General features: G+C 65.3%; 1 protein-coding gene across 1 annotated transcript in view; it reads left to right on the top strand.

Moving 5' to 3' along the window:
• The window catches only part of Ano1 (anoctamin 1), a 128,384-nt gene that overhangs the window by 97,054 nt on the left and 5,827 nt on the right, over positions 1-25,503 (top strand). The window contains 13 exon segments of the mRNA XM_047516857.1: positions 4,899-4,981; positions 6,805-6,816; positions 7,357-7,428; positions 9,193-9,270; positions 10,039-10,113; positions 12,619-12,820; positions 13,020-13,131; positions 13,702-13,759; positions 15,253-15,353; positions 15,847-15,992; positions 18,430-18,582; positions 23,391-23,443; positions 24,908-25,092. Of these exon segments, the coding sequence (XP_047372813.1) occupies positions 4,899-4,981; positions 6,805-6,816; positions 7,357-7,428; positions 9,193-9,270; positions 10,039-10,113; positions 12,619-12,820; positions 13,020-13,131; positions 13,702-13,759; positions 15,253-15,353; positions 15,847-15,992; positions 18,430-18,582; positions 23,391-23,443; positions 24,908-25,092 (1,330 nt within the window).

Here is a 25,503-nt window from a genome sequence, read left to right as displayed (position 1 = left end):
TGGGGAGTCCAGTGCCAGTCCAGCGGGCAGGGTCCCATTCCGCAGAAGCAGCCACCAGAGAGACCAGACCACTCCCAGGAAGCAGGCGCCCCAGAGCAGGAGCTCCTTCCGTCCGGACGCGAGCCGCAGGGCAGAGCCTGGGAGCTGCGCCCCCTGCCCGCCTGCAGGCGAGAGACCAGCCGGCCCTGGGCCCTGCAACCAGCAGAGAGCTCGGGGCGTGAACCCTCCCTCCGTCAGCCACACTGGCCCGGGGGACCCATCTCCCACCGGGCTTCTCCCAGCTCCTGCCCTCCGGCTGGTCTGGCTGCTACTCACACAGCTAGAGAGCCCCAGACCTGTTCCTGCCGGCCGTGCTGCCCGCGGGCAGCGGGATCCTTGGGCAGCACAGTCCCTCCAGAACCGTGCTGGCAGCTTGGCCTGCGCTCCTGTGGAGCTGGGCTTCCCCGGAGCCGACCATCCTGCCGGCTTGTGTGACGTTTCAGAGCCTCAAATAAGATGTGGCGTTAGGCAGCTCTGAGCCCCGTTTAGCTCTTGGCTCGGATCGTTGCAGCATGATAGTGGGTCTGAGCTGCTCATCACTGCGTGCAGAACAGAGGGGATGCCTTGAGTCCAGCCCAGCTGCTGGACACGGGAGCAAGGTGATCTCTGAATGAAGCGTCAGAGAAGATACGGCCCCTCCCCTCCCGGCTGCACCTGAGACAGGTGCAGGCGGGGGGCCCTTACCGGGAGCTGCAGGGATTAAAGGCCAGTGGCAGGTCCGGCTGAAAGTTCTGGGGATGAAGAGGTGGGCGCTGGTGACTCCATGCAGAAGCAGAGGCCAGCGCCCCCGTGTCCATGGCTCTGTGCAGGACAAGAGTTCTGCCTTTGCAGCTCCCGGGACACCCTGCCTGCCCTCGGCCCCCGAAGGCGGAGTCCGTGCTGAGCACGAGGCCCCTGACCGGTGCAGAGGCGTGGAGCATCACGCTCCGCCAGTGGGCTGCAGGCCCCAAGTCCAGGACCCACGCGGGGCCCAGCAGGGCGGGGGAGGCCCATCCCCTGGCGCAGAGATGGCCCCTTCTCACTGTGTCCTCAGCCTGTGTCGGGGCGCTCACCACCCGTGAGGGCCACCCCAGAGGCCCAGCCTCCTGCAGCACCACATGGGCCGAGGACCTGGACACAGGGACTTGGGGGACAGGACGCGCGAGAGTCTGTTGGGAGACCCCGCATGTGGCGTTGCTGTCAGCTGAGGCCCGCGGCTCCCACCGCAGACACCTCCTCACAGTCCTGGGGACTGAGAGGCCAGGACCCCGTGGGGGGACTCGCTTTCTGGTCAGGGCCACTTCCCAGCCTTCAGACCGCCGCCCTCCCTCAGTGACCTCACGGGGCAGCTGGAAAGAGACAGCAGCCGCTCCCTGGTGTCTCTCCTAATGGGGGCTCCAGTTCACCCGTGGGTGGGATGCCAGCCCCCGGCTCAGGCCAATCTTGACATCGCAAGACCTGGCACCAGGCGTCCGCCCTTCACGAACGCGTCCCTGAGCCCTCAGAGCCTCGGCGCGTGGGTCTCTGAGATGGAGCACGTGATTGGCCTTGAGGGGACGGGAGTGGGGCGGAGGGCGGCGGCAGGCGCTGCGGGCCTTGGTGTGCCTGGCACCTCCAGGCAGGGACCAGGCCCCGGGAGGGACGGCTGCGGGAACCCCGGCCAGCATGTGCCTGGCTTCCCTCCGCCTCCGCGCAGCCCAGGGAGGAGGTTGTCCAGCTGCTGGTGCTGGGCAGCCTCAGGCCTCCCCATGGCAGCCACGCCCAGCTCCAGAGCAGCTTGGAGCCACAGAGGCAGGTGAGGGGACCCGCAGTCTGTGGCCTAGCCAAGAGTCAGATCAAGGCTCAGCCCCAGCCACAGAAGCCAGCACCTCAGGTTTTAAATAAGCAGAAAATGCCAAATGTTTTATCAGACGTCTTTACCTTTGTAAACCTGGTTGAGTGAGACCAAGCATGTCTATGTGTCATCTCCACCCACAGCCACCAGATTGTGTTCTAGGCTCCAGTCTCGGTAAACTAGAGACCTCCAGGAGAGGGCCTGTGTCCTAAGACAATGAACCGTGCAAATTCTAGGGCAGGAATTCGGGTTCAGTACCTAGCTCTGTGACCTTGGCAAGTTCCTCAACCTCTCTGTTCCTCTGTTTTCCCATTCACAAAGTGACATGCTTTAATGCTGTAAAAACTGAACTTATAATCAGGCCATGACTGCTGTTCCCTGTCCACGCGGAGTGGTGGTTCTGTGTCCACCCGGGAACTAATGGGACGAGGTTGGAATCCCACTCTGGCTGGCCGTGGGCACAGCACATGCCCTCTGGGTCTCAGCGCTGAGATTTGCTTGCGAGTGGGAGCTGCTGTTCCTCCTGCACACGGAGCTCGAGGAGAGGTTAGCCGATGCCCTAAAGTGCTGTCCTGAAGCTGGACAGGTCCACACGGCGGGGGCAGACAGGCCAGCTCCTGCACAAGCCCCCGGGGCCAGGCTCAGTCCCGCAGAGTGGCCTCTCAGTCCTGCAGAGTGGTCTCTGTGCTCAGACAGCCCGCGGCCTGCAGGGCACGCTGCTGCAGAGAGGCAGCTCCCCAGAGGCTGTCGCGTGGGGGGAGATGGAGGCTGGCCCTACCTTGTCCCCACTTGGTCCCCATGCCAGAGCCACCTCATTGGCCAAGGGGCGTGGTGACGAGCAGAAATGAATTGGGTCTTGGTCGCCTGGTGCGCAGGCCTTGCTGCGCGTGGCCCTGGGGCTGACCCGGGTCCTCTTGGTCGCCGGGTACACAGGCCTTGCTGCGTGTGGCCCTGGGGCTGACCCGGCTCCTCTTGGTCACCTGGTGCACAGGCCTTGCTGCGCGTGGCCCTGGGGCTGACCCGGGTCCTCTTGGTCACCTGGTGCACAGGCCTTGCTGCGCGTGGCCCCAGGGCTGGCCAGGTTGCTTCTGCGTTCTTGCGGGCCCAGGGGGTCTGGGTGCATTCTGGGTGGTCACTGTCCTGGGTGCGGAAGTGGCTTTTCATCACAGAGAGAATTGGAAGTCCCCTCTCCAGCCCTGGGGACTGGCACCCAGGGTGCCCTGTCGTCACCGGCTGGTCACCAGGCCCAGAGCCGGCATCTGCCAGGGCCCCTGCGCCCTCCCGCCCTCGGTGCGGCTGCGCCCGGCCGCCCTCCGCCTCGGCTCCGCCCCTCCAGCTCCCGCTGAGCCAGGCCTGTGGCGTTTCTGTGCGGGCCGTTCCTACCCCGGCCGGCTTGGGTTCGGCCCTGTAGCTGAAGACAACGGGATTCATCCCTGTGGCTGAACACGCGCCACGTCTTCACCATCCGCTCGCGGTCAGCAACACCACACTGCGTGGATGGGGTTCAGGTGCCCGGTGCCGGCGGGCGGCGCCCCTGACCCGCTTCCTTCCCTGGGAGGAGGCCACTGCAGCATCAGGTGGCCCGGCTTCCGTCTGGGGACCCTGGAGCCACCCTGCATGGCGGCTGTTCCAACTCACGTTCCCGCCACGGGGAACCAGAGTCCCCAGCCTCCAGCTCTCCTGGGCCTCGTCCCTTTGAGGACAAACACGTGCAGACCCCGGGGCACGCTCTCGTCCCTGGATGGGGGCGAGCTCCCCGCAGACTGACCTCTCCACCCTGGCCGTCTCCAGAGGACGTGGCCTCCCCTCGGGGACTCTGTGAATTCGCACTGGAGTCCCGGGTCCCACATCTCACTGGATCCCTGCCCTGGTCCCACCAATTCTCAGAGAGGCGTCCCACCCTCCAAGCCCCTGGCTGGTGTCCGTGTGCTGACTGTTGGACCGTGCCTGGCACGCAGGCTCGGGACTCCTGGGCTCTAATTCTGTGTCCACCCCGTGCTCACTGGTCCCTGGGCCTCTGCTGGTTTCCCTCTGTGGGGAGTATCCTGACCAGTGATCCAGGCTCTTGTGTGTCCTTCAGTCACTCGTTCACCCGCGAGCACTGTGACTGTCCGTGTGTGCCAGGCATTGGTAGGTGCTGGAGACACAGGAATGGGCCCCACTCCTGCCCCAAGGGCCAGAAGTTCCAAAGCATGTGGGACGGGGGTGGTAACAGAAGGTGGCAGCACGGGAGCAGGACAGGGTCAGCATGGGGAGGGGCCTGCATTAGTCGGTTTTTCATACTACAGTGAAATGCCTGAGGCCAGGTGACTTTAGAAAGCAAAGAGGTTCATTCTAGCTGAGGTTCTGGAGGCCCAAGGTCAAGGGCTATGCCTGGTGACGTCCTGTTGATGGCAGCCCCAAGGTGGTGCTCAGCCTCATGTGGTGAGAGACAGGGCACTCTGTGTCAGTCTGTCTGGCCTCTCCCACTCAGAGTCCTCTTGGGCCTCCACTGATGGCCTCCCTGACCCTAACCACCTCCAGAGGCCCCGCCTCGAAACACCTGTTGGATCAAGTTCCTGCCCACTTAACACCGCGCGGTGGGGGTAAAATTTCAACCAGTGACGCCTCAGGGACCCTCCAGCCAAGCCCAGACTTCGCAGGTCTTGTGAGGAGCTGCTTCTTATTTTCTGACCCTGAGGGGGATTTTGGTGACTCCCTAGAGGTGACAGCACCTGAACCTCTTGGCCTGTTGGGAGTACGAAGCAGGACGTGGCGGCCACAAGACTCCCCGCCTGGAGACCCCCACCCGTGAGCCGGGGTCCCCAAAGGCAGGGGAACAGAGTGTTGAGGGCAAGGACTGAGGCCAGCTGCCCACCTTGGCTGCCAGCAGACCTGGCCAGGGCTGGACCGTGCCTCAGCTCCCTCATCCGTGAAGTGGACGATGCCCGGCTCACGGGTCCCAATGGTGGATGCCCGGGACGTCCTTGCCTGGCGCTCCCGGGTTGCTGCGGGGACGCGCTCTCGCCGGGTCGCGAGGCCCTGACCACTGTCCTCCCTCCCGCAGCCGCCACCTTCATGGAGTACTGGAAGCGGAAGCAGATGCGGCTCAACTACCGCTGGGACCTCACGGGCTTCGAGGAGGAGGAGGTCAGTGACTGGGCCGAGCCCGGCACTGCAGGGCCCTGTGGCCAGGGTGGCCGCTCTGCGTGTGCCAGAGCACCTCTGCTCCCCGTGCCCACGCACACGCCGCCCACCAGCATGCCTCGGGCGCACGGCCAGGCTGGCCGCTGACCTCGCGCCGTCTGAGGGCTGGAGGGCGTGGGCAGCGTCCCACCCGTGGGTCCCCAGGGGCCCCCGCCGCCCGCGGAGCCAGCTCCCCGCCTGCAGCCAGGCGTGGCTGAGAAACGGGTCCCACCCTGAGCCGGCAGAGGGGAGAGCGGTGCGGAGCATTGTCCTGCTCCAAGGGGTGGCCTGGCGGTGGCCAGCGGCCGTGGCATGCCCCGTGAGCACTGACTGGGCGTCCTGAGTGCCCTGCAGGGTCAGTTCCTGCAGTTGGCACAGAGCGGACGACCCGCGCTCAGGTTTAGGGTGCAGCCGTGCCGCCTGGTCTCACAGAACACGGCCCGGCGCTCCCTGGCCTCCCGCACGCCCTCTGGCATTTCCTCCCCAGCTGCCCCTCCTAGGCTGACCTCAGTCGGAGGAGCAGCACGCGCTCTGCCGGCAGTTGGTAACAGACCAGAGTGTGCCGGGCTGCTCGGCGTCCATTCTACGGACGCAGACCCCACTGTGTGACCTGGGCAGGATGCTCTCCGTCTCTGTGCCCCGTGTCCTGGACACACAGACGTTGGGGGGTGGTCCTCGCTTGATAGGGTGTGGGAGGGTCTCGGCGGATCAGTAGACCCAGCCTGCTCAGAGTAGGCCCAGCACACAGCAGGTGCCTCATTAGTGCTCACCCAGCTGGCTACGGCTGGCACACCAGCGCCCTCCTGCTGGCAGTCCCAGCCCTCTTCCCAGCGGGTCCACCATCCTGTTCCACAAAACCCAGCCGGGGTTGGCACTGCCTGGCCGGCAGGAGGTGCCCTCCGGGTGGAGCCAGGACAGCCCCAGCCCGCCCACTGTCCCCTGGGTGGGTCCATGCTTGCTGCTGTCCCAGCGAGCTTCAGATAGAAGGCCGGGCAGCCACTGTCTTGAACCTTCTTCAGAGGTCAGCTTAGAATGTTCTTTTGGCATCCCTGTGACTGGGAGAAAACTGTGGGGAGGGGGGCCGTCCCCTTCGCTCACCCTACCCATGACCTCCTGGTGCCAACAGCTTGGGACCTTGATTCCAGGGGGTGACCCTATGCCACTGGACACATGGCTGTAAAGGTCACTTCAGTGTGGCGACCCTGTGCCACAGGCTGCCCCAGGCCAGCGGGAGGCAGCAGTCTCAGGTGCAAGGCTATCCACAGTCCAGAGCCAGGCTGGGGCCCACCCAGCGGGAGGCTGGGTCCAGGGTGTGGCTTCGTGCTTCCTGGCTGTGTCAAGGGATTAGTCTGGCACTAAACTTGGGAATTTGCAAAAACATAGAGCCACGAGGTTAACAGTCCACAGGTCGTCCTGAAGTAGCAAGGACTTAACAGTTCCCAGGCCCCTGCCCCCCACCCTTGGTCCCCATGTCCATCACCTTCACTCCGATTCTTAAAAGAATTGTCTTTAGCCGGACATATTGCTAATCCCAGGGCTTGGGAGGCTGAGGGAGGAGGATCGTGAGTTCAAAGCCAGCCTCGGCAACTTGACAAGGCCCTAGAAACTCAGTGAGACTCTGTCTCTAAATCCAAATAAGAAGGACAGGGGGTGTGGCCCAGAGGTTAAGTGTCCCTGGGTTCAGACCCTGGTAGGAGATCGTCTGTAAAGAACGCGTCCCGTTTCCGACAAACATCCTGAGTAATGAGACCTTCTGTTTTTGTTTCCACTTGTCTGGTTCCCTGAAGGAGGCCGTCAAGGTTTGGACTTTTTGTCATCTCTGTCCCCCTCTAGCCTGTCTCCCGGGAGAGGGACCTTCTGCCACCCCGCCGTCTCTGCCTGCGGCTCTCACTCTTGCGCCTGGCCCGGGTCTCTGCTTCCTCCCTCGCCTCACCTGTTCTCCATTCCAGTGCCTCTGCTGACCTGCCTGGGCTCCCGGGCCCGGGCCTCTGGCCTGCCCACGCTTGCTGGTACTTACTGCGTCTCTTCTGTCCCCGCAGCTCCTCTGTAGGATGTTCTGGGGCCAGTTCGTGGCTGGATGCTTGCTGTGGCCTGGCACAGCCTTAGCACCGTCCAGGAACAGTGCCAGATCCCGTGGCCTTCCCACGGGACTGGGGTGCCTACGCGGGGAGCGTCCCGGGCCTCCGCCCAGGCCAAAACACAGGGACTTCTGAATTGGAGATGTTGCTAGCAGCCCACCGTGAACTGGCCCCAGCGCCTGAGCAGATCCACCGACTGCTGCCCGCGTGTCACAGGCCTCTGGACTGAGCACAGCCTGCAGCTCCTCTGTCTCCTTACAGGATCATCCCAGAGCCGAGTATGAAGCCAGGGTCTTGGAGAAGTCGCTGAGGAAGGAGTCCAAGAACAAGGAGGTACGCGGCCACGGCTGCTCTGCCGCACGTCCACCTCGTGTAGAGTGCGGCTCCAGGCTCCGGGGCCTGCGAGGCGGCTCCTGACTGCCGTCCCGGGTGGCAGCAGCTACAGATGGGGTGGAACATGGGCCTGGCCGGGCTCCAGAGAAAGGTTACTTAGGAGCAGACGGGCCAGACTCAGGTGAGGGCTACAGTTTGTCCGGCCCTGCTATGGAGCTGACGTCCTGATGTGTCCAGAGGGTGACCTCAAACTTCAGCAGAGGCTGCAGTGCAGGAGCAGGTGGCTGCCGGGCCTTCCGCGGCGCCACCATCAACCCTGCCCACCCTGCGCCCTGTGGATGGAAGAGGGAGCGTTGTGGTCCAGGACCCCCGAGCACGTGGCCAGGCCCCTGCTCCCCTTGCGTGGGTGCGAGCACGTGGCCAGGCCCCTGCTCCCCGCGGGCCGAGGTGCCAGCAGAGCCGCCCTGAGATGCGCTTCAGGCCCTGTCTCTGAGTGCCCTTCTCGTGCCCACACTTCTCATCAGATCGGCCCCTGGTGTGGCAGCCCAGGCTCACAGCGTCTCGGCCAAGTCGAGTGACGGGTCCACTCGGCGCAGGACTCGCTCAAGGCCTTGTCCACCTCCTCAAGGTGGCAGCGCTGGTGGTGGCTGTGGAGGGATTAGGGACAGGCCGTGCTCTTCTGAGCACCCAGGCCTTCCCGGCACCGGGTGCTCTCTGCCCCCGGGACCCTCGGGACAGATATGCACGTCTGTTCTTGTCCTCTCGTGTACGTGGAATTTGCTGGCGGAGTGGCTGGGCTCAGCACGGCCAGCGTCCCATCTGGGCACTGGAGTGGGTGCTGCAGGTGGCCCCTCAGCCCCCGCCAGGCCCCAGCTCCTGCAGCACAGTGCAGGGGGTGCCTCCTGACCACCCCGGGGCCCAGGCAGGGCGGCGGGGCACCAAGCAACCACAGGGGCAGGAGCGTCGCCTGAGTGAAGATGGGTCACAGTCCATAACAGGCCGACCGCGTGTTCCTGTGCGCGACCCGGGCAGGGCCTCAGGCCCCGCCTGCCTCCCAGGGCCCTCCAGGGCGATCCCTGGCTGCCAGGAGTCGGCTCGCAGCCTGAGACCCCGGCCCGCAGCCTCTGGCAACGCTTGGCAGAGTGAGCGCGATGGTGCTTCCGTCGCCTCCTAAGGGAGAGGCTGTGGCCTGGCCGGTGGGAGTCCAGGCCCTCGGCAAGCCGCAGCCCTGGGTGGGGCAGCCCGAGCGGAAGGCGCGTCTTGCCCGGGGCGTGGTTTCGGCCCAAGGTGTTCGCACCCTCCGGCCTCCCTCCGGGGGCGGCCAGGCCCTGCTCCCCAGGGCCACACCTTTTACGCTCTCTCTGATCCGTGGGGCTCCCAGCATCTGCTTTGTGGCTTTGATTCCCCCAGATGTGGCACTAAGTTAATTAGAAAACATCGCCAAGTAATCGGCACCTTCCCTTGGGCTGCTGGGCGTGGCCTCCTTTGCCAGGCACGAGCGGCTGGCAGTCCCCACTGGGCCCGTGCAGGGCCTGGGCTCAGCAGGTGTGCCAGAGTCTTCGGAAGCTTCGAGCTCCGCTGCCCCGGCCTTTCTTGCAGCCTTGCCTGTAGAGTGGGCTCTGCGCCTCTTCTGTTTGAAACACCCAGAGCCCCAGTGGCCTCGGCAGAGGGCCAGCTGCTGCCCGGGCCGGTTGGTCCCGGACTGGGCCAGCGGCCCCTCGACCTGCCCGGCAGCACAGCTCTCTTTTCCCCACCCGCCCTCAGAAGCGCCGGCATGTTCCGGAGGAATCACCAAACAAATGGAAGCAGAGGGTTAAGACGGCCATGGCAGGGGTGATACTGGTACTTTCCTGTTTGGGGTCATGAGTCTTGACTGTTTGCAGGCGATCCTGCCATGCGTCTGTCCTCTGCCACGGCTGCGTCCACATCCGCTGCCTCCGCCCGCGCCCGCTGCATCACTGCATGGCTGTGGCAGTCTGTGCGCGCGGTCACTCTGGCTTCACATAGGGCTCCCGGCATGTGCTGGCCAGGGTCACTTGAGCACGGGGGTCCTCAACAAGTGGCCCAGCCACCATGTCCGTGCCCCTGTCCTGTGGCCTGTCCGTGTGTCTTCCTGTTCAGAGCCCCACCTGACACAGCCTGGGTACTGACCAGCTTCTCCCTGAGGTTCCTCCAGCCATGCCGACCTGGGCCCCGATGGCCTCTTCAGGCCGCGTGTCCCTGCGTCCACATTGCCGGGTGGCAGTCTGCATTTCCACTGGGGACGCCAGCAGCCTATTTCAACTTGCTGCCCAGGGGCAGTTGCCATTATGGCCCAGTGGCAAATGACCGAGTACCTCAGATCCCGCAGCCCTTCAGGGGAGCCTCACAGGGGAAGGAGGGTCCCCGAGAGCAGCCATCCCTGGGGTCTTCCAGGAGCCCTTGGAAGCCCCTGGGTGGATGTGCACAGCTTGGCGGGCACAGGCCCCACGGCGTCCTCGCGCCCTGGACTGGCACTGCTGTGTCCTCTTCTGAGGCTCTGCGAGGCACTCCTGTGGGAATCGTCCACCCGCACGCGTGTCTGTCCGGCTCTGTGGTCCCCAGCGAGTGACCAGCCCATCCCTGTTGCAGACAGACAAGGTGAAGCTCACCTGGAGAGACCGGTTCCCGGCCTACTTCACCAACCTGGTCTCCATCATCTTCATGGTGAGTCCCGGGGGGGAGCTGGCTGCCTGCAGGAGGCATCCAGCCGCCAAGGGGGTTCCTCCAGGACAAAGTGGCCCATCCATGGGGGCAGCAGGCAGGTGGGGAGCCCACCACCCCCTAAGACGGGAAGGTGCAGGGCCCCGTGGAGGCCCGCAGGGGCTCCCCACGGCCAGGGACGCTGAGCTGACTTCGGGTGGTGACGCATGGCTCACGTGAGGGTGGCCTTTGTTTAAGGCCTACTGTCCAGACCAGGGCTGCACAGCTGTCCCGTAGGACAAATCCAAGTGGTCTTTAGGAAAACCACTAAAGAAGCCCCACAGACAGGCAAGGGACCTCCAGCCGGCCCTGAACCGTCTGCCCAGCTGATCTGAGTGGACACCAGTGTGCGTGGCCCCCTGGGGGACCGGAGTCCCAGCTGGGACCTGGCTGCACATAGCCTGTGCTCACTGTCCTGGGCGGCCCCATCCTATCCAGCCTGGGAGCCCCCACCAGAGCCTGGTGCAGCCTCGACCAGGCCCCCTGGCCTCCGCAACAGGGCCTCCATGCCTAGGGCTTTGGGGGAGGTCCCTGTGCCAGGCCCGTCCACCAGTCCCCACGCCTCCCTTCTGCTGAGGACTCTGAGACCCGAGGTGGGGCCTCTGCCCCGACGCCAACCAGGACTGGAGCAGTGGGCGGCCTGCCCAGAGAGCCGGCGTCGTGCCAACTCTGGGTCGCGTGGGGAGCCGCCCCACTGAGTCATGGAGGCAGCCAGGACTCAGTTTCCCTCAGCGCTCACACCCAGGGGTCCTTGGCTGACAGATCCAGACCCCTGCCATAGACCGCCCACTCTGTCCTGGAGGAGGGGAGCCAGCCGGCAGGGCCGGGGGCTGCGGTGCTCCCAGGGTGGGAGTGGGCTCAGCCTGGCCTTGGTGCGTGTCCCCCTGGTACTGGGGGGAGCAGAGAACGACAGGAGCCCAGGCTGCCCTCCCCAAGTGGGGGCCAGAGCTGGGAAACAGGACGTCCGGGCAGCCCCAAGGCTCAGCCACTCCTGTGGAGAAGGAGCAGGGTTGTGGAAGGACCAAAGGTGGCCCTGGGCTTTGCTGTGGCTCCCCAGTGCCATCAGGGGTGCTGACTTCTCTGCCCTGCCCATCTATCCTGCGGCTGGGCTCCCTCTTGGTCACAACATGGCTGCTCCACCTCTAGCATCGCCACCACTCTCCTGGCAGGAAGCCAGGGGAGGTCTGGGGGGAGGGAATAAAGTGGCAGCAGAGGCTGCCCCTCTGTGGGGACCCTCCACGGCCTCTGCTCGCTCCCCTCAGTCAGACCCTTTCTTGTGGCCAGTCTGCAGAGGCTGAGCAGTGAGCACACTGTGGTCTCAGGAAAGGCGGACGGGAGCCAGGGCAGAGCCATGTGGGTCAGGGAACCAGCCAGCTCTCCTCCCCAGTCCCCAGCGTCCTGGGAAGCCCCTGCCACAATTGAGTCACACTCATGCATCGGCGAGAACACAGCTTTGTCCCCGACTCTGTCTGTCTGAGGACCAGTGCAGGTCCTGTCGTCCCGGAGGGGCGTGGCTCCAGGAGGGGAGGCGTGGGCTGCCCTGCTGCAGGCATGCTGGCTCGGGCAGGGTGCAGGGCCTCCCCTCGGAGTCACCGCAGGCCCGTGGACACAGGGCTGTCCCCCAGGCCAGGGAGGGGCCTCTTGGAGGGACCGGGGTTTTCCAGGGAAAACTGGTTCCCGGAGCTGCCCTGGGATTGGAACCCAGGCTCCTGGCAGGGCTGCTGCTCCTCAGGGCTCGGCCTGGGCTGCCGGGTGGGTGTGGCCGCCACTTAGTCACCAGCAGACGTCTGCAGAGGCAAGTTAGGGGCCAAAGTTTAAAATACCTCCAACAAGCGGGCCTCACCCACCCGAGTGTCATGGGGGGACAGACCAGCACAGGTGTCCGGGCTCACCTCAGGAGCCACGCACGACCACGCGGCAGGACCGGCCCTCCGTGTCCAGGCCCCGGGCGCAGAGCCCGCACACAGCAGCTGGAGCCACATGTGGCCCTGCTGTGCTGTCCTCAGGGGGCGCTCGGGGTGGGGCGTCCACAGCGCCGCACAGGGCGGGGCCAGGGTGGCTGGGTGGAGTTGGGGTGTGAGGAAAGGAGCCCAGAGACAGCGGTGGGCAGAAGGAATCCGCCCCCGTCGCTCCGGCAACCGCCAGCCTGCATCCTCTGGAATGCTCTGCCCACAGTGAGCTTGGCCGGCACTGGGGCTTGCTCTCCTGGAGGAGCCAGAGGCTGCTGGGAGGCTGGGAGGGGTCCAGCCAAGCCCGGCCTCCACCTCCTTGGTGCGGTGGCCCTGGGGTGGCACTTCAGGAATGTCACTGCTTCCACACAGTCACCCAGGTCACAGGGAGAAGCCCCCCCGCAGTGCCATGCTCCCCTGGGGGACAGTGGGGGGACAGAAGGCGCCGTGCTCGGCAGAGGCAGCAAGGCCGCGGGAGCCCCGCGTGGCCACAGCCCAGTGCATCCCACCCCCTGTGCAGATCGCGGTGACGTTCGCCATTGTCCTCGGCGTCATCATCTACAGAATCTCCACAGCTGCGGCCCTGGCCATGAACTCCTCCCCCTCTGTGCGGTCCAACATCCGGGTCACTGTCACGGCCACTGCGGTCATCATCAACCTGGTGGTCATCATCCTGCTGGACGAGGTCTATGGCTGCATAGCCAGGTGGCTCACCACCATCGGTGAGGCCCACATGCGGGTCATGCCAGCCACATGGTCGCGGTCCAGGGCCGATCCCAGAGCCAGGCAGCCTGGCCGCTGCCCCGTGGGGGGCCCTGGGCTCCTCCTCCGTCCCTGGCCCTGCCACCTGTCTGGGACTGGGGCTGGGCACTGGTGCAGTGGCCTGTGGCCAGCGTCAGCCTGGCACGTCCGTCTCCCCAGAGGTCCCCAAGACGGAGAAGAGCTTCGAGGAGAGGCTGACCTTCAAGGCCTTCCTGCTCAAGTTCGTCAACTCCTACACGCCCATCTTCTACGTGGCCTTCTTCAAGGGCCGGTAGGGCTCCCACCGTGCCAGCTTGCCCTCCACGTCCCCACCCCGCTGCCTGGCGGGCGGGAGGCCACTGAGGCCCGCCCAGGACAGCAGGCAGTCTGGCAACCATAGCCACACACTTGGGAAAGGACCAGCACCCGCTGAGCAGCAGGGCAGTGGGACCCCAGGCAGCGGGACCCCAGGCAGTGAGGTCCTTGAGCAGCAGGGACCCCAGGCAGTGGGACCCCAGGCAGTGAGGTCCTTGAGCAGCAGGGACCCCAGGCAGTGGGACCCCAGGCAGTGAGGTCCTTGAGCAGCAGGGACCCCAGGCAGTGAGACCCCAGGCAGTGAGGTCCTTGAGCAGCAGGGACCCCAGGCAGTGGGACCCCAGGCAGTGAGGTCCTTGAGCAGCAGGGACCCCAGGCAGTGAGAGCCCAGGCCGGCCAGCCAGCCCTGCCTGGCGGACACCAGGAGGGGAGCCCGCAGAGACACGCTGGCGGCTGGCTGGGGAGCCACAGCTCAGCACGGTCACCCCGGGGTCTCTCCCCAAGTAGGAGGCCCGTCCGCCCTCTGAGACCTCCCCGATTGTTCCAGGTTTGTGGGACGCCCGGGCGACTACGTGTACATCTTCCGCTCTTTCCGAATGGAAGAGGTGAGTGAGACGGACCCCAGCAGCCTCTCGCGGGGCCACTGTGTGTCCACGCAGTGGGCAGGGGGACCAAGCGACACCAGTCTGTCCAGCGGTGGGGACAGTCCCTTTCCACCTGGCTGGTGGCTTTGATCTCAGGTAGCGTGTCCACCCCAAGTGACCCTAAAAGGAGCAAGCCTTCTCGGTGTTAAAGAAAGCAGATCGCGCCAAGGTTTCTTGTTTTCTTTTTTCTTTGACGCTTTGGTAAAGCTTTGAATATTTCTCTCTCTGACTAAGCCGAGTTACTGAGGAGAACAGAACTTGGCCAGATGTTTCCTCCTCTCTCGCTTCAGACGCCATGCCGGCCACAGAGGGTTGGGCGTTAGCCACCTGCTGCCGCTGATTCATGGCCTGCCCCACGGCGTCCCCAACCAGTGGCTCCCTCAGACCACACCGGGCTGTCAGTGGTCAGGTCTCAGGGTCACCAGCCCACATTTCTAACTACAGAATAATGCAGCTCGTCAAGAAAGCAAGGGAGTGGGATTCCCAAAAGAGACCCTGTGACGCAGGGTGTGGAGTTGGTGGACGTCAGGTGCAGAGCGATCTGGCTGTCGGGGTGCAGCCTGGAGGTTCTGCCACCTGAGTGCAGACCCGGGCCTCCCGCGGCCGCCTCAGCAGCCATGGGTGTTTGCAAAAGAGCCCCTGACGCGCTCTCCCCTTGGGCATGGTGTTTTCTTTATGTCCTGATAACCTTATCGACCATCACGGTTAAAGATGGTTCACAGAGTAGAATAAAGGATTTGATTTTCACGAAATTCATGGTCATCCAGGACACATTTTTTGCTAATTATGTGAAAAGTTTTGCCCCGGGGTCCTGCAGAGGCGTGGCCTGCTGAGGGCAGGGGCACTGGGCCTCAGCAGGTGACTGGCTGCCTCACCAGCCTGCCGTGCTGCCCGGGCCTGTGGATGGGCAGCTGGTACAGGGGATGGAGCGCTGACCCTGGGGAGACAGAGGAGCCTGGGTCCCCCGTGGGCCTTGGCTATGTGTGCCCCCATCCCAGTGTCCTCCCAGCCCCATGGCCCCAGGCAGAGGGCAGACCCAGCGGAGGGCCACAGTCGGGAGGGCCCGAGACAACAGAAATGTGCCCCGTAGTCCTGGAGGCCGGATGTCGAGCGAGGCCGGCAGGGCTGCGCCCCCCAAAGCACAGGGAGGACCCTGCCTTGCCTGCTGCAGCGTCTGGGGGCTGCGGGGAAGCGGGTGAGCCTCCCGCACGGCTCCAGGGTCTGCCTCCACCCTCCGTGCTCCCTTCCTGAGGACCCGCCATTGGATCCGGGGCGGCCTGGTCTTTGCTAGCTAATGGCGCCTGCGCAGACCCTCTGCCCGCTGCGGTTTCCAGGCACTAGGCGGCGAACGTGGCTTAGTGGAGGGCACAAGCCAGCCGGGGCTGGAGGAGCGCCTCCCGGGGGGGGGGGTCACCTCTCCTGGCGTCCAGGGTTGACGGCCACCCTGTCCGCAGTGTGCCCCGGGCGGCTGCCTGATGGAGCTGTGCATCCAGCTGAGCATCATCATGCTGGGGAAGCAGTTGATCCAGAACAACCTGTTCGAGATCGGCATCCCGTGAGTCCCGCCCGCGTGGGCTCCTGCGGTCTGAGGGGCAGGCATGGTGGGGCACCAGAAGCAGGGCGGGGGCCAGGGCAGACGGAAGATGGAGCACAAGTCACTCTCTCAGCCAGGGAGTGGGAGGACAGTGACCCTCCAGGCTGTCCACGTGCCCCCAAAACCTATGTGCTGGCTCACCAGGGTCCCGGTCCCTTCTGCCCAGAGGCAGCCAGCTCCCTGGGGTTAACCTTGGGCTGCCCTCCAACCCAGCCGGTGTCCACGTGGGCACGACCACACTGCCCGCTGGGCCCTCCCCTGGCCCTAGGTGGCCCTTTGCTCTCCTGCCCCTCACGCTCCTCATGAAGCCCCCAAGCAGGGGGCAGGTGCGGAGCAAGCAGCCCGCAGTGCCGCGAGCGCCATCTACAAGTGACCCCAGGCTAATCACGGAACACTGGACAGACCCCGCCCAGCCACCCTCCCGAAAGCTAGCTGCTGCCCACTGTCTCCCCAGGAAAATGAAGAAGTTCATCCGCTACCTGAAGCTGCGGCGGCAGAGCACCTCGGCCCACGAGGAGCACGTGAAGAGGAAGCAGCGCTACGAGGCCGACTACCACCTGGAGCCCTTCGCCGGCCTCACCCCCGAGTACATGGAGATGAGTGAGTGGGGAGGCCGAGGCGGGAGGCTGGGAGTGTGGGCCTCGCCTCCCTGCCCACCCTCTGCTGGCTGGACTGGGCCTGTCGTCCGAAGGCCGGGGGCAGGCAGCTCAGTCCCCGGTGAGGTCTGCGTCAGCGCAGCCTAGCGGAGGCCGCACAGCTGCCCCTTCTCCCCGCATGTGGAGGCCTGAGGTTGAGCCATGTCATGTCTGGGGCAGCGTGCCAGGGGAGGGTGCTCTTCCTCTGAGGGGCACAGAAGAGCGACGGGCAAGGGCCAGGTGAGGCCTGCTGACCCCTGGAGCCTCCCGGCCCAGCTCCTCCCGCTCCCTCGGCCTCCCTTCTCTCTGGCCGCGCTGGCCTCCTGGTTCCCCACACCCCAGCTCTAGGCTGCCGTGGGGCCTTTGCACCAGCCGTGCCCTGGCTGGAGTGCCTCTGCCGGACGCCTGGCCCTCCTCCAGGGCTCTGCCCAGAATGTGCCCCCGCAGAGGTCTTCCCTGAGCATGGTAGGGGGCAGCACCCACAGCGCAGGGGGGACCCCGCCCCTCCCGCTGGTGCGGGTCTCCAACAGACACTTCCGTCCCTCCTCCCTTCTGCTCCGTCTTCCTCCCATGGACGGGAGTCCCGTGAGGGGGGCCTTCTCTTTACTGCTCATCACTCCTATTCCCCTGGCCCTAGAGCAGGCGTGGGTATACAGCAGGTGCTCAGTACATGGTTTCTAAAGGAATCCATGAGCACAGGCAGTCAGGAAGACTCAGAGGGTATCCCAGAGTGCTGGGGCCGTAGGTGGCATCTCAGCAATGCTGGTGCCCAGTCCGTGGGTGCAGGAGGGGGCCACCGGGACTCTGCAGTGTGCACAAGCACCCCGTGAGCCTTGGCAGGGCCGGGGTGAGCGCAGGGCACAGGGGGACTGTTCTGAGCCTCAGCTGGGAGGCTGCGAGGGGCAGGGCCAGGTTGTAGCACCCGCGCACCCACGAGCACCTCCTCCGTGCTCCTCGCCTGGCCAAGTGGTCCCCGGAGGTTGCCAGCTGCCCAGCTGGCTGCACGGAGGGCGCCTGCTGCTGACTCAGGAGGAGGGTCTGCAGGTGGTGCCAGGGCCTTCTCTCTCTGCTCCCGGAGGGGAGTGAGCTGGAGGGGTGACGGCCAGGCGGGCAGCTCCTGGGCTGCTCCTCCCCAGCTGGTGGGGGCCACCCTGCCTGCAAGGCCAGGCCCGGGCTGCTGCGGGAGACCTGGGCACACCAGAGGACGGGAAGCGCAGCCTGGGCCAGGCCAAGACCCCTGGCCTGCCGGGTTTTCCCTCCTCCTACTGGGCTGGAGGCCCAGATGCCCCACGCTCCTCTCTGCTTGGAGGGACGGGTCCCTCTCCTGTGTGCACAGAGGTGTGGCCGCCCACGCCCACCCTGAATCCCACTTCTGTGCCCTTCTTTCTCTGCACCACATCAGCCACGCCCCGTGCTCGGGGAGACGGGGCTGGGTGCCCGGCATGCAGATGCGGCTGGAAGGGAAGAGAAGGCCCAGAGGGGGCTGTCCTCCCCTGGCCTCGCCCAGCGGCCTCGCCGCCCCTTCACCCTCCTGCCTCCCATTAGTCGGAGAAGGCAGCATCGTCGGAGGGAAACCCACCTGGGCCTGGCCACAGCCCCCGCAGCCTCGCCCGCGTCATGGCCCAGGCTACAGCTCACCTCCCCTCGTCCCCTCCTGGGCAGGGGCGTCCCACAGAGCCCACCCCTGGGAGTGAGCAGGAGTCACCAGGACCATGGGGACCAGGGCTCCCGCGCCGTCCCCTGCCCGTGCTGCCCACCCAGCGTTAACAACGGCCCACTCCACTGGCTGGCACGCGGTGGCACCTGCCGGCTTCCTCATTTGCCCCCAGCACTGAGAACCTTAAACCAGGTCCTGCTGGCCGTCCCGAGCCTCCCTGCCTCCCAGGCTCCTTTCAGCCACCTTTCCCTGACCTTCCCTGGGGGCTCGGCCGCTGCTGCCGCCTGTGTCCTCCAGGGCCCCAGAAGCCCCAGAGCCAGCTCACAGCGGGGTGGCCAGCAGTGGGTGGGCAGAGCTGAGGCTGCTGGGGAGAAGGGCCCGTGCCCTGCGCCGGGGGCTCAGGGAGGGGACGCTTGGGGCTCTTGAAGACAGCGTGAGGGCAGGCCTCCCGACCTCAGGGAGCCTCAGCACAGGCACAGAGAGTGCAGGCTGGGCCTTCGGGGCAGGGGCTTTGTCCTGTGAGTGACCGTTTCCTGAGGCTGCCCTGGGAACGCTGCCATCATCCAGCGTCCAACACGGACGTCGGCGCAGCATGTGGACTTGTCAGTCCCCTCCTGGCCTGGAGGTCCTGGGGTCGTGTGGTTTTGTCACAAGGGCTGGTCCAGGCAGCTGCAGAGGGGCAGGAGGCTCTGGAGGACAGCGCTGGGCGCGCGGGGTCGTGCTGCTCATGCCTGGCTCTCTGCAGTCATCCAGTTCGGCTTCGTCACCCTGTTCGTTGCGTCCTTCCCACTGGCCCCGCTGTTTGCCCTGCTGAACAACATCATCGAGATCCGCCTGGATGCCAAGAAGTTTGTCACCGAGCTCCGGAGACCGGTGGCCGTCAGAGCCAAAGACATCGGTGAGCGGGGCTGCCGGACAGGTCGGGGGGCCTGGCCGGGGTGGCGGCTCGGGAGCTGGCGGCTCCTCGCCTCCTAAGGTGTGCCCCTGGGGAAGCCTAGGCGTGAACCTCATCTGTGGTCACCGCCTGGTGCTCAGGAGGTCCCAGGACACATTTACACCCGCTCTCGGCACCTACCACGCTGTGTGCACGGCCCCGGAGCACAGAGGGGCCATGGGGGAGGACCTAGCAGGGCCTCCTGCGTCCTGTAGCACTGTGTCACTTAACCGTCACCCAAAAAGGAGGAGGAGGAGGGGGGACCGCGCACGTCCCTGCATGACTTCCCCATGTAGGTCAAGCCAGGGTGAAATAACCCAGGCATTTCACCCGAGTCCCTCGGACGTACCTCGGCACATGGAGGAGGGTGGCGGGCTGGGGCAGCCGTGCTCCCCAAGGTGAGCAAGAGAATAGCCCCGAGGGATGCGTCCATGGTGGACAGACTTCCCCGTGAAGTAGTGAGTGCCCTGTCACCAGCGCATCCCAGGAGAGAGATGTCCAGGCGATGGGGGGCCAGGGAAGCAGTGCGCGGGGCTGCAGACCCCCCATGCCCACCGCGGCCAGAGCCGTCACTGGCCAGCACCTCATCCTAAAGCGAAACCCAGACTCCTGGTGGAAACAGGTGCTCAGATGATCTCGTCTTCGACGCAGTTTTATTTAGAATAGCACCTCTGCTGATTCTTGAAATAAACAGGATTGAATTCCATCGGGGATGTTATTTGTCATTCTGCCAAAACAAAATTGGCACAGCAGTGACAGCGTGTTGGGGAGCATGTCGTCCAAGCCCAGCCTTGCAGCACCGTGGGAAGGTCATCAGCCCTGGCCGGGCCTCTCCAGCCCTGGGCCAGGCTCCTTCTCAGCGGAGGACCCTCAGGGCGCACCCTCTGCTCGGGGTTCTGAACTGCAGTGGTGGGTGGCTCTGCCTCTGCCCCTCGGTCCACACTTGGGCCTCTGGTGACGTGGCCAGCCCTGGTGTCACAGTGGCGACCTGGTCTGTGGGGCCTCTATCTCCCGCCTCCAGGATAACGTCACCCCCCCTTCTGTGGGGTCCCCATATTTCAGAAGGGACCAGAAGTGCACGTTCAGCGCCAGCACCACCAGCTCCGCCCCTGCACCGGCTCACCCGCAGCCTCTCGCGGGTGCTGAGGGATCTGTGGGGAGCGTGGCTGTAGGGGGCTGTGTGGAGGGAGGTCAGCCAGGGGCACGGCCTGAGCCCGACACGGCTCCCCCGTGTCCCTTTGGTCTGGATGGTGGGAACGCGGCAGACAGACCCTCCTGCTGGCCGCCCTGAGACTCTGTCTAAAAGCGGCCTGGGACCCTCCAAGCCCGTGTCCCTGCTTCTGCTCCCAGTGAAAGGCCGAAGAGTGAACGTCCTTGACTCAGAGTGTGAAGATGCGCCTCTTCTCCCCGAGGCCGTCGTGTGGGCCCGCCAGGAACAGGCTGGACGTGAGCCCCGCGGCACCCTGTCGGGAGCGTGGAGGGCTGGCCCCAGGAGCTCCTCGGCACCCACGCTCTGCTTGAAGACCAAGCCCGGAGAACGGTGTCCAGGGTGAACTCTTCTGGGACCCGCCAGCCCGTTGGGTCCTCTGAGGAACCTCAGGAGGAAGCCTGGGCAAATCCTGGGTCCCACTGCCCAGCCGGGGAAGCTGAGGCCCCGGCAATGACCGGACTTCGCTGGAGAACTTGAGCCGCGCCTCCTCCGTGAGCCCCACGCCAGAGGCCCAGGAGAGGGAGCAGCGGGCGCACCCTGACCGGGCCGGAGACGCCTGGGCTCTGCCCCCAGCGCTTCCCGGCCAGCACCCCTCCCAGAGGCCACCTCCCAGTGCCCTGGGGCCCTGGCTAACTCTCAGCGGGCGTGTATTTGCTTTGGCAACCTTGGCGTCAGAGGCTCTGGCTGTCCCCAGGCGGTGGCATCTAAAAACCTGGAAACCCAGCCGGTGAACAGCAGTGAACAGTGACAGAGACCTTTCTGCAGCCCCTGGGGGCGCTGGCCTCCCTCCACAGCAGCGCTCCGGCCTGCGTCCTGGTTCTGCAGCCTGGGCTCCCGTTCTTCCCCGGCTCTTACGGATCAGCAGCTCCTTCCTGGTTCCTGCCCGGCTGGGTCAGAGGTGCACTCTGGGCCTCTGGGCTTCTCCCCGGCCATCTGCCGCTCAACAGGCTTTTGTATTCCTCCTGTGATCCGTGCAGGGCCTCCGGGCCAGCATCCTCAGGGGCAGGGCCCAGTGGCCCCTGCGACCTGCACCCCACGGGCGCCGGCTGCCAGGGGATGCTATGCCCCAAAGTGCAGGTGGCTTCGTCACCGGCCTCAGCCACGGGGAGGGAGGCACAGCGGGTCCCGCAGGGACCCTGCCTGTGTGGGAACCTGGCCCCAGCTCCGCCCTGAGCTCTGACTTCCTGCTCTCCCGAGCCTGCTGGTTGAAACTCAACTGGCGCTCAGCTCCTGGGCACTGTGGGAGGGCAGGTGCCAGGTTCCCAGGGACTTCCTTGTCGGGTACTTGGAAATGGGGCTTAGCGTCCCCAGGATGGTAGAAACCTTGAAGAAGGCGGGTGGACCTGCGGCAGTTCCCCTTGAGGGTCTTCATGAAAGCAGCCCGAGAGTCTTCCAGAAGAAGGTCCCCCTTCACTGAGAGACCCCGGAGTCTGAATCACCTGCAGCAGGTGTGAGAAAACAGGGTCGGGCGGCTTCCCCGCCTCCCCAGGAGAGGCTGCCTTTCTTTTCCTCAGCGCTTCCTGGGCCCACCACAGGCCCAAGAGCTTGGCCCGGCCGGTGCCGAGGACCTGTAGCTGTGGGCTCTAGGAGGCCGTGGCCCCTGCTGACCGTGCCGCCCCGGCCTCCTGCCTTCCGCTTCCTGTTGCTTTCTGTCTGGGCTGACCCCTCACATACCCGAGGATGCCCCGAGCTCAGGCGCCGCCTCCTGGGAGCCTAGCCCAGGGATGCCACCCCGGGACCCAGTTGAGGCCTGCACAGGGCCTCAGACTTGGAGCCGAGAGGCCAGTGTTCTTCCTGGGCCCAGGGCAGCAGGCCTGTTGCTGTGTCTCTTGAAACTTTCCAGCCCCTGAGCGCTCTGTCCCCCAGCCTGTGGGGATCTGGTTTGGGGTGATACTCTGCTCTTCAGACAGGACTGAAGGGATGGGGCGGGTTCCCTGGTGCAGAGAACCGCTGTGGTACTCGGCCCGGCCTGTAGGGGGTGCCACCATCGGCCACTGCCCGCTGTTGTCATGGGGACCTGTCGTCATGGAGACGGTGGTGCCAGCCGACTGGACCAGAGCTGAGAGCCTTTCAGAAGCAGCAAGTCTACGTTTTTTAAACATCAGTCGACATTTTTCAAGTCCCGGCAAGGCCCACGGAGCTCACAGCTGGGCGGTCCCCTGCTCTGTGCCCTGGGCTCTGCTCTCTTTGTTGGGAAGGGCTTTCTACGTTCACGAGTCACTCAGCAAACATCTACCGACGGCGCCGACCCTGTGGGCTGGACACGGAGCGGAGCCCAGAAGACAGAGGCGCAGAGCGCAGCCGCCTGGCCCCTCGGTGGCGGACGCTGGTGTAAGCTGGGTTCCTGCCCTCGGCCAAAGCCACCAAAGCCACCAAAGCGCAGGAATGATGGTCAGGAGGTCAAAGGTCAAATGATGGTCAAAAGTCAGGAGGATGGCCCGCCCGCCCAGCCCCAGCGCTGGCTGCTCACTGGCCCCACGGCCTTCCGCAGGGGGCGTGGCACTGGTGGCCATGACTGCCCTCACGCCGCCATCAGGAAGCTCACTCAGGACATTTCCCCGGCTCCGTCCACTTCCTGCCAGGTCTGTCGGGAGCGCCCGAGGGCTGGCGGCGGAGACAGGGAGTGAGAGATCTGTCCCCGGGTTGCTGGCCAGAAGGGGGCCTGCTGGCGCCCCGTTCATCAGAGGCTCGGCTCTCCCAGCCGGCCCCTGGCCAGGGCTGGTAGGGAGCCAACTGGGCCCCTCACACGTTGCTCTGAACCGGCGGGACTCTGGGAACCGTGGCGCGGAACTCTGCTGTCTCTGCAGACTGCCAGTGTGCACCCCAAAAACAGGCTGGGAGTCCCGGGGCAGAGAGGCTGCGAGCGGCCCTCCTGCAGCCCACGTCGTCAGAGCACCAGGCAGAGCTGGCCGCCCGCCCTGCGCGCCCCTCTCAGACGGCTGGGCGGTGACGCTGGCTCGTACCGTCCTCTCTCGCAGCACTGGCCCAGGCCGGACCTGGCCCCACAGGGCTGGAGTCACCAAGGGCACGGGCACCCTGGACAGGAAGCACAGTGCCGAGGCCCCGAGCAGCGGGCCTCCCGGCCTCCCTGGCCTCCCTGGCCTCCTCTCAGTGGGAGACAGGGAGCCTGGGCCCCTGCATTGCACTGTGGTCCTTGGGTCCATCTGTGATTTGGGGTGACAGAACAAGGGGGCGACCAGACAGGGAACAGCTCAGGCTGCGATGCCGCCGCGTCATTGCTCGGGGGACGAGGTCTGGCCCCTGCCGGGAGCCCCACTGGGGTCCTCAGCCCACAGCCACCTGGGGCCCGTCCCTGACACCCGGGACTCTGCGTGTGACCCGCGGGACGGCAGCCCTGTTGATCCTTGACTCGGGATGGCCGGGTGTGGCTCTGGTCACCGCCGGCCGCCGGGACGCGCACCTCTTTCCGAGGCCTCAGGGACGGTGCTGGGCCCCCGACCTCCAGGCAGTGCCCCGTGCCCACGCGTGTCCCTCCCGCGTCCCTGGAAGGCGCTGCCTGAGGGCAGAGGGCTCTCGAGAGCTGTGCTTCCTTTTCCCCCAGGAATCTGGTACAACATCCTCCGAGGCGTCGGGAAGCTGGCCGTCATTATCAACGTAAGTGACGCTGGGGACCTTGCAAACCCAAGCCCAGAGCCCCCTGGAGGCGGAGCTGGCCTCCCGCCTGCGGCTGCAGCTCCAAACCACGGGCGGGACAGTCTCTAGAAACGTCCCTTGATCCCAGGCCGTGAGCTGGCAGGTCCAGCAGTTCCCAGCCTTTCCTGCACACCTGCTGCAGGGTCCCCTGCCTGCCCTCCCGGTGCTCGCGCAGCCCCCAGAGTGGAGAAGGAAGGAGCGAGGGAGGCAGAGGCCCGCTGGAGAGAGGCCGAGTCCTCCCTGGCAAGCTCCCTGCTGCTCTGGGCTTAACCCACACACCCAGGCACGCACACGCACGCACACGCACGCACACGCCTGCTGCTAAAGGTCTGGGGCGTGCTCAGCCTCCCCCAGCTCTGTGGAGGACAGGTGCCCCTCGGCCTCCTCCCGGGCATGGCGGACGCTGCCTTCCCAGTGCACAGCCAGGCCTGTGGATTCTGCGTGGCCCTGACTCTGCCCGTGGCCTGGTCCTCCTGCCCACAGGCTTAGCCCTGGCCAGCTGTCCCGAAACCGGGACTGAATTCTGGGCACGTGGCCCCAGGCAGCCACTGTGTGTCCCAGGGGACGACCCCAGGGCTGGTCCCTCCACCCTCCAGCCAGCCTGGCCCCTTGGAAAGGCGCAGGGGTGGGTCTCGGAGCACAGTGGCAGCACGGCCTGGGACTCGGTCCCCGTGTGTGCCCGAGGGCGCTCAGCAGGAGCAGCCTCAGAGCCCCTCGGAGCCCCGCCATGCCGCCCCCCTGCCGGCCGCTGCTCCCCAGACGGTGGCTCGAAGCCCTTGTTGGAGGGGGGCTCGCCTGTGCTTCTTGTGACTGTCGCCCCACCTGGGGGCTCCTCTTGACGGGTGACAGGGCTGGGACCCTCGGGTCTGGCCGTGTGCCGCAGGGTTGCTCTGAGCAGCTGAGGAACCCTGGACCAGTGCTGGTGGCACCTGTCGTTGGGCTCCTAGAAGGTGCCAGACCCTCTGTTCTCTTTCCACACGCCAACCCACCAGTGTGCACACAGCCCTCGAAGGTGGGGACTGTTAGGTCTCATCCTATAGGTGGTATAGCCAGCGCACAGAGAGGGCAAGTGACTTCCCCAGAGCCTCACAGCCAGTCAGAGGCTGCTGGGCTTCGGGTCCTACTTGTGTTTCCACCAGAGCAAGCTCTGTGATGGAGTGACCTGGGCAGAGCTACACCTTTCACAGCAAGCCCAGGAGGTGAGGGCCGTCCTCGGGGCCCTTGTTCAATAAGAACAAAAAGATGGCACAGAGAGGTTGAGGGATTTGCCCAGGGCCACACAGCAGAAGGCAGCCAGCATTCCCTTCCCTGCGCCTTGCCAGGAGCTGACGGGCACACTGACCCCTCCTCTGCTCTCCCCACCTTCCCTGCATCCTCGTCCCACTGTCCCCCCTGGGGTCATGCTCACCCGCTGTTCCCGGCCAGGCCTTCGTGATCTCCTTCACGTCTGACTTCATCCCACGCCTGGTGTACCTCTACACGTACAGCCAGAATGGGACCATGCACGGCTTCGTCAACCACACCCTCTCCTTCTTCAACGTCAGTGACTTCCAGAACGGCACGGCCCCCAGCGACCCGCTGGACCTGGGCTACGAGGTGCAGATCTGCAGGTACCACGCCCGGCGGCCCTCTTTGAAGAGCCCAGGTCACTGGGTTTCTGGGAAACCCAGATTTGAGCCAGGATTCTTTCAGAAGAGAGTCACAGAACAACACAAACTTGTTTTTAAAAAACGCCTCGGGAGGTTGGTAGGGGGCAGTACACTAGTGGCTGTAACCAAGGGGTCTGTGACAGCCTCAGGCGTGGCTGGATCCAGGAGTCACAGTTTGCTGTCAGGCCACACTTGGGGACAGCCTCCTAAATTTGCTTTCCTCTTGCCAGCTGCATTTTCTGGTGGGCAGAAACTGTCCACCAGCAGCTTCTGCATCCGTCTGTCTGCTTTGCACCTCCAGCACCTAGACCGTCTCCATTCCCCTAGCAAAAGCCCTGGGGTTACCTTGCAGCCCAGCCTGGGCCATATGCC

The sequence above is a fragment of the Sciurus carolinensis genome, chromosome 11 (assembly GCF_902686445.1).
Source record: "Sciurus carolinensis chromosome 11, mSciCar1.2, whole genome shotgun sequence".
In the NCBI taxonomy this organism is placed as follows: Eukaryota; Metazoa; Chordata; class Mammalia; order Rodentia; family Sciuridae; genus Sciurus; species Sciurus carolinensis.
This window is presented reverse-complemented; position numbering and strand designations above follow the sequence as displayed.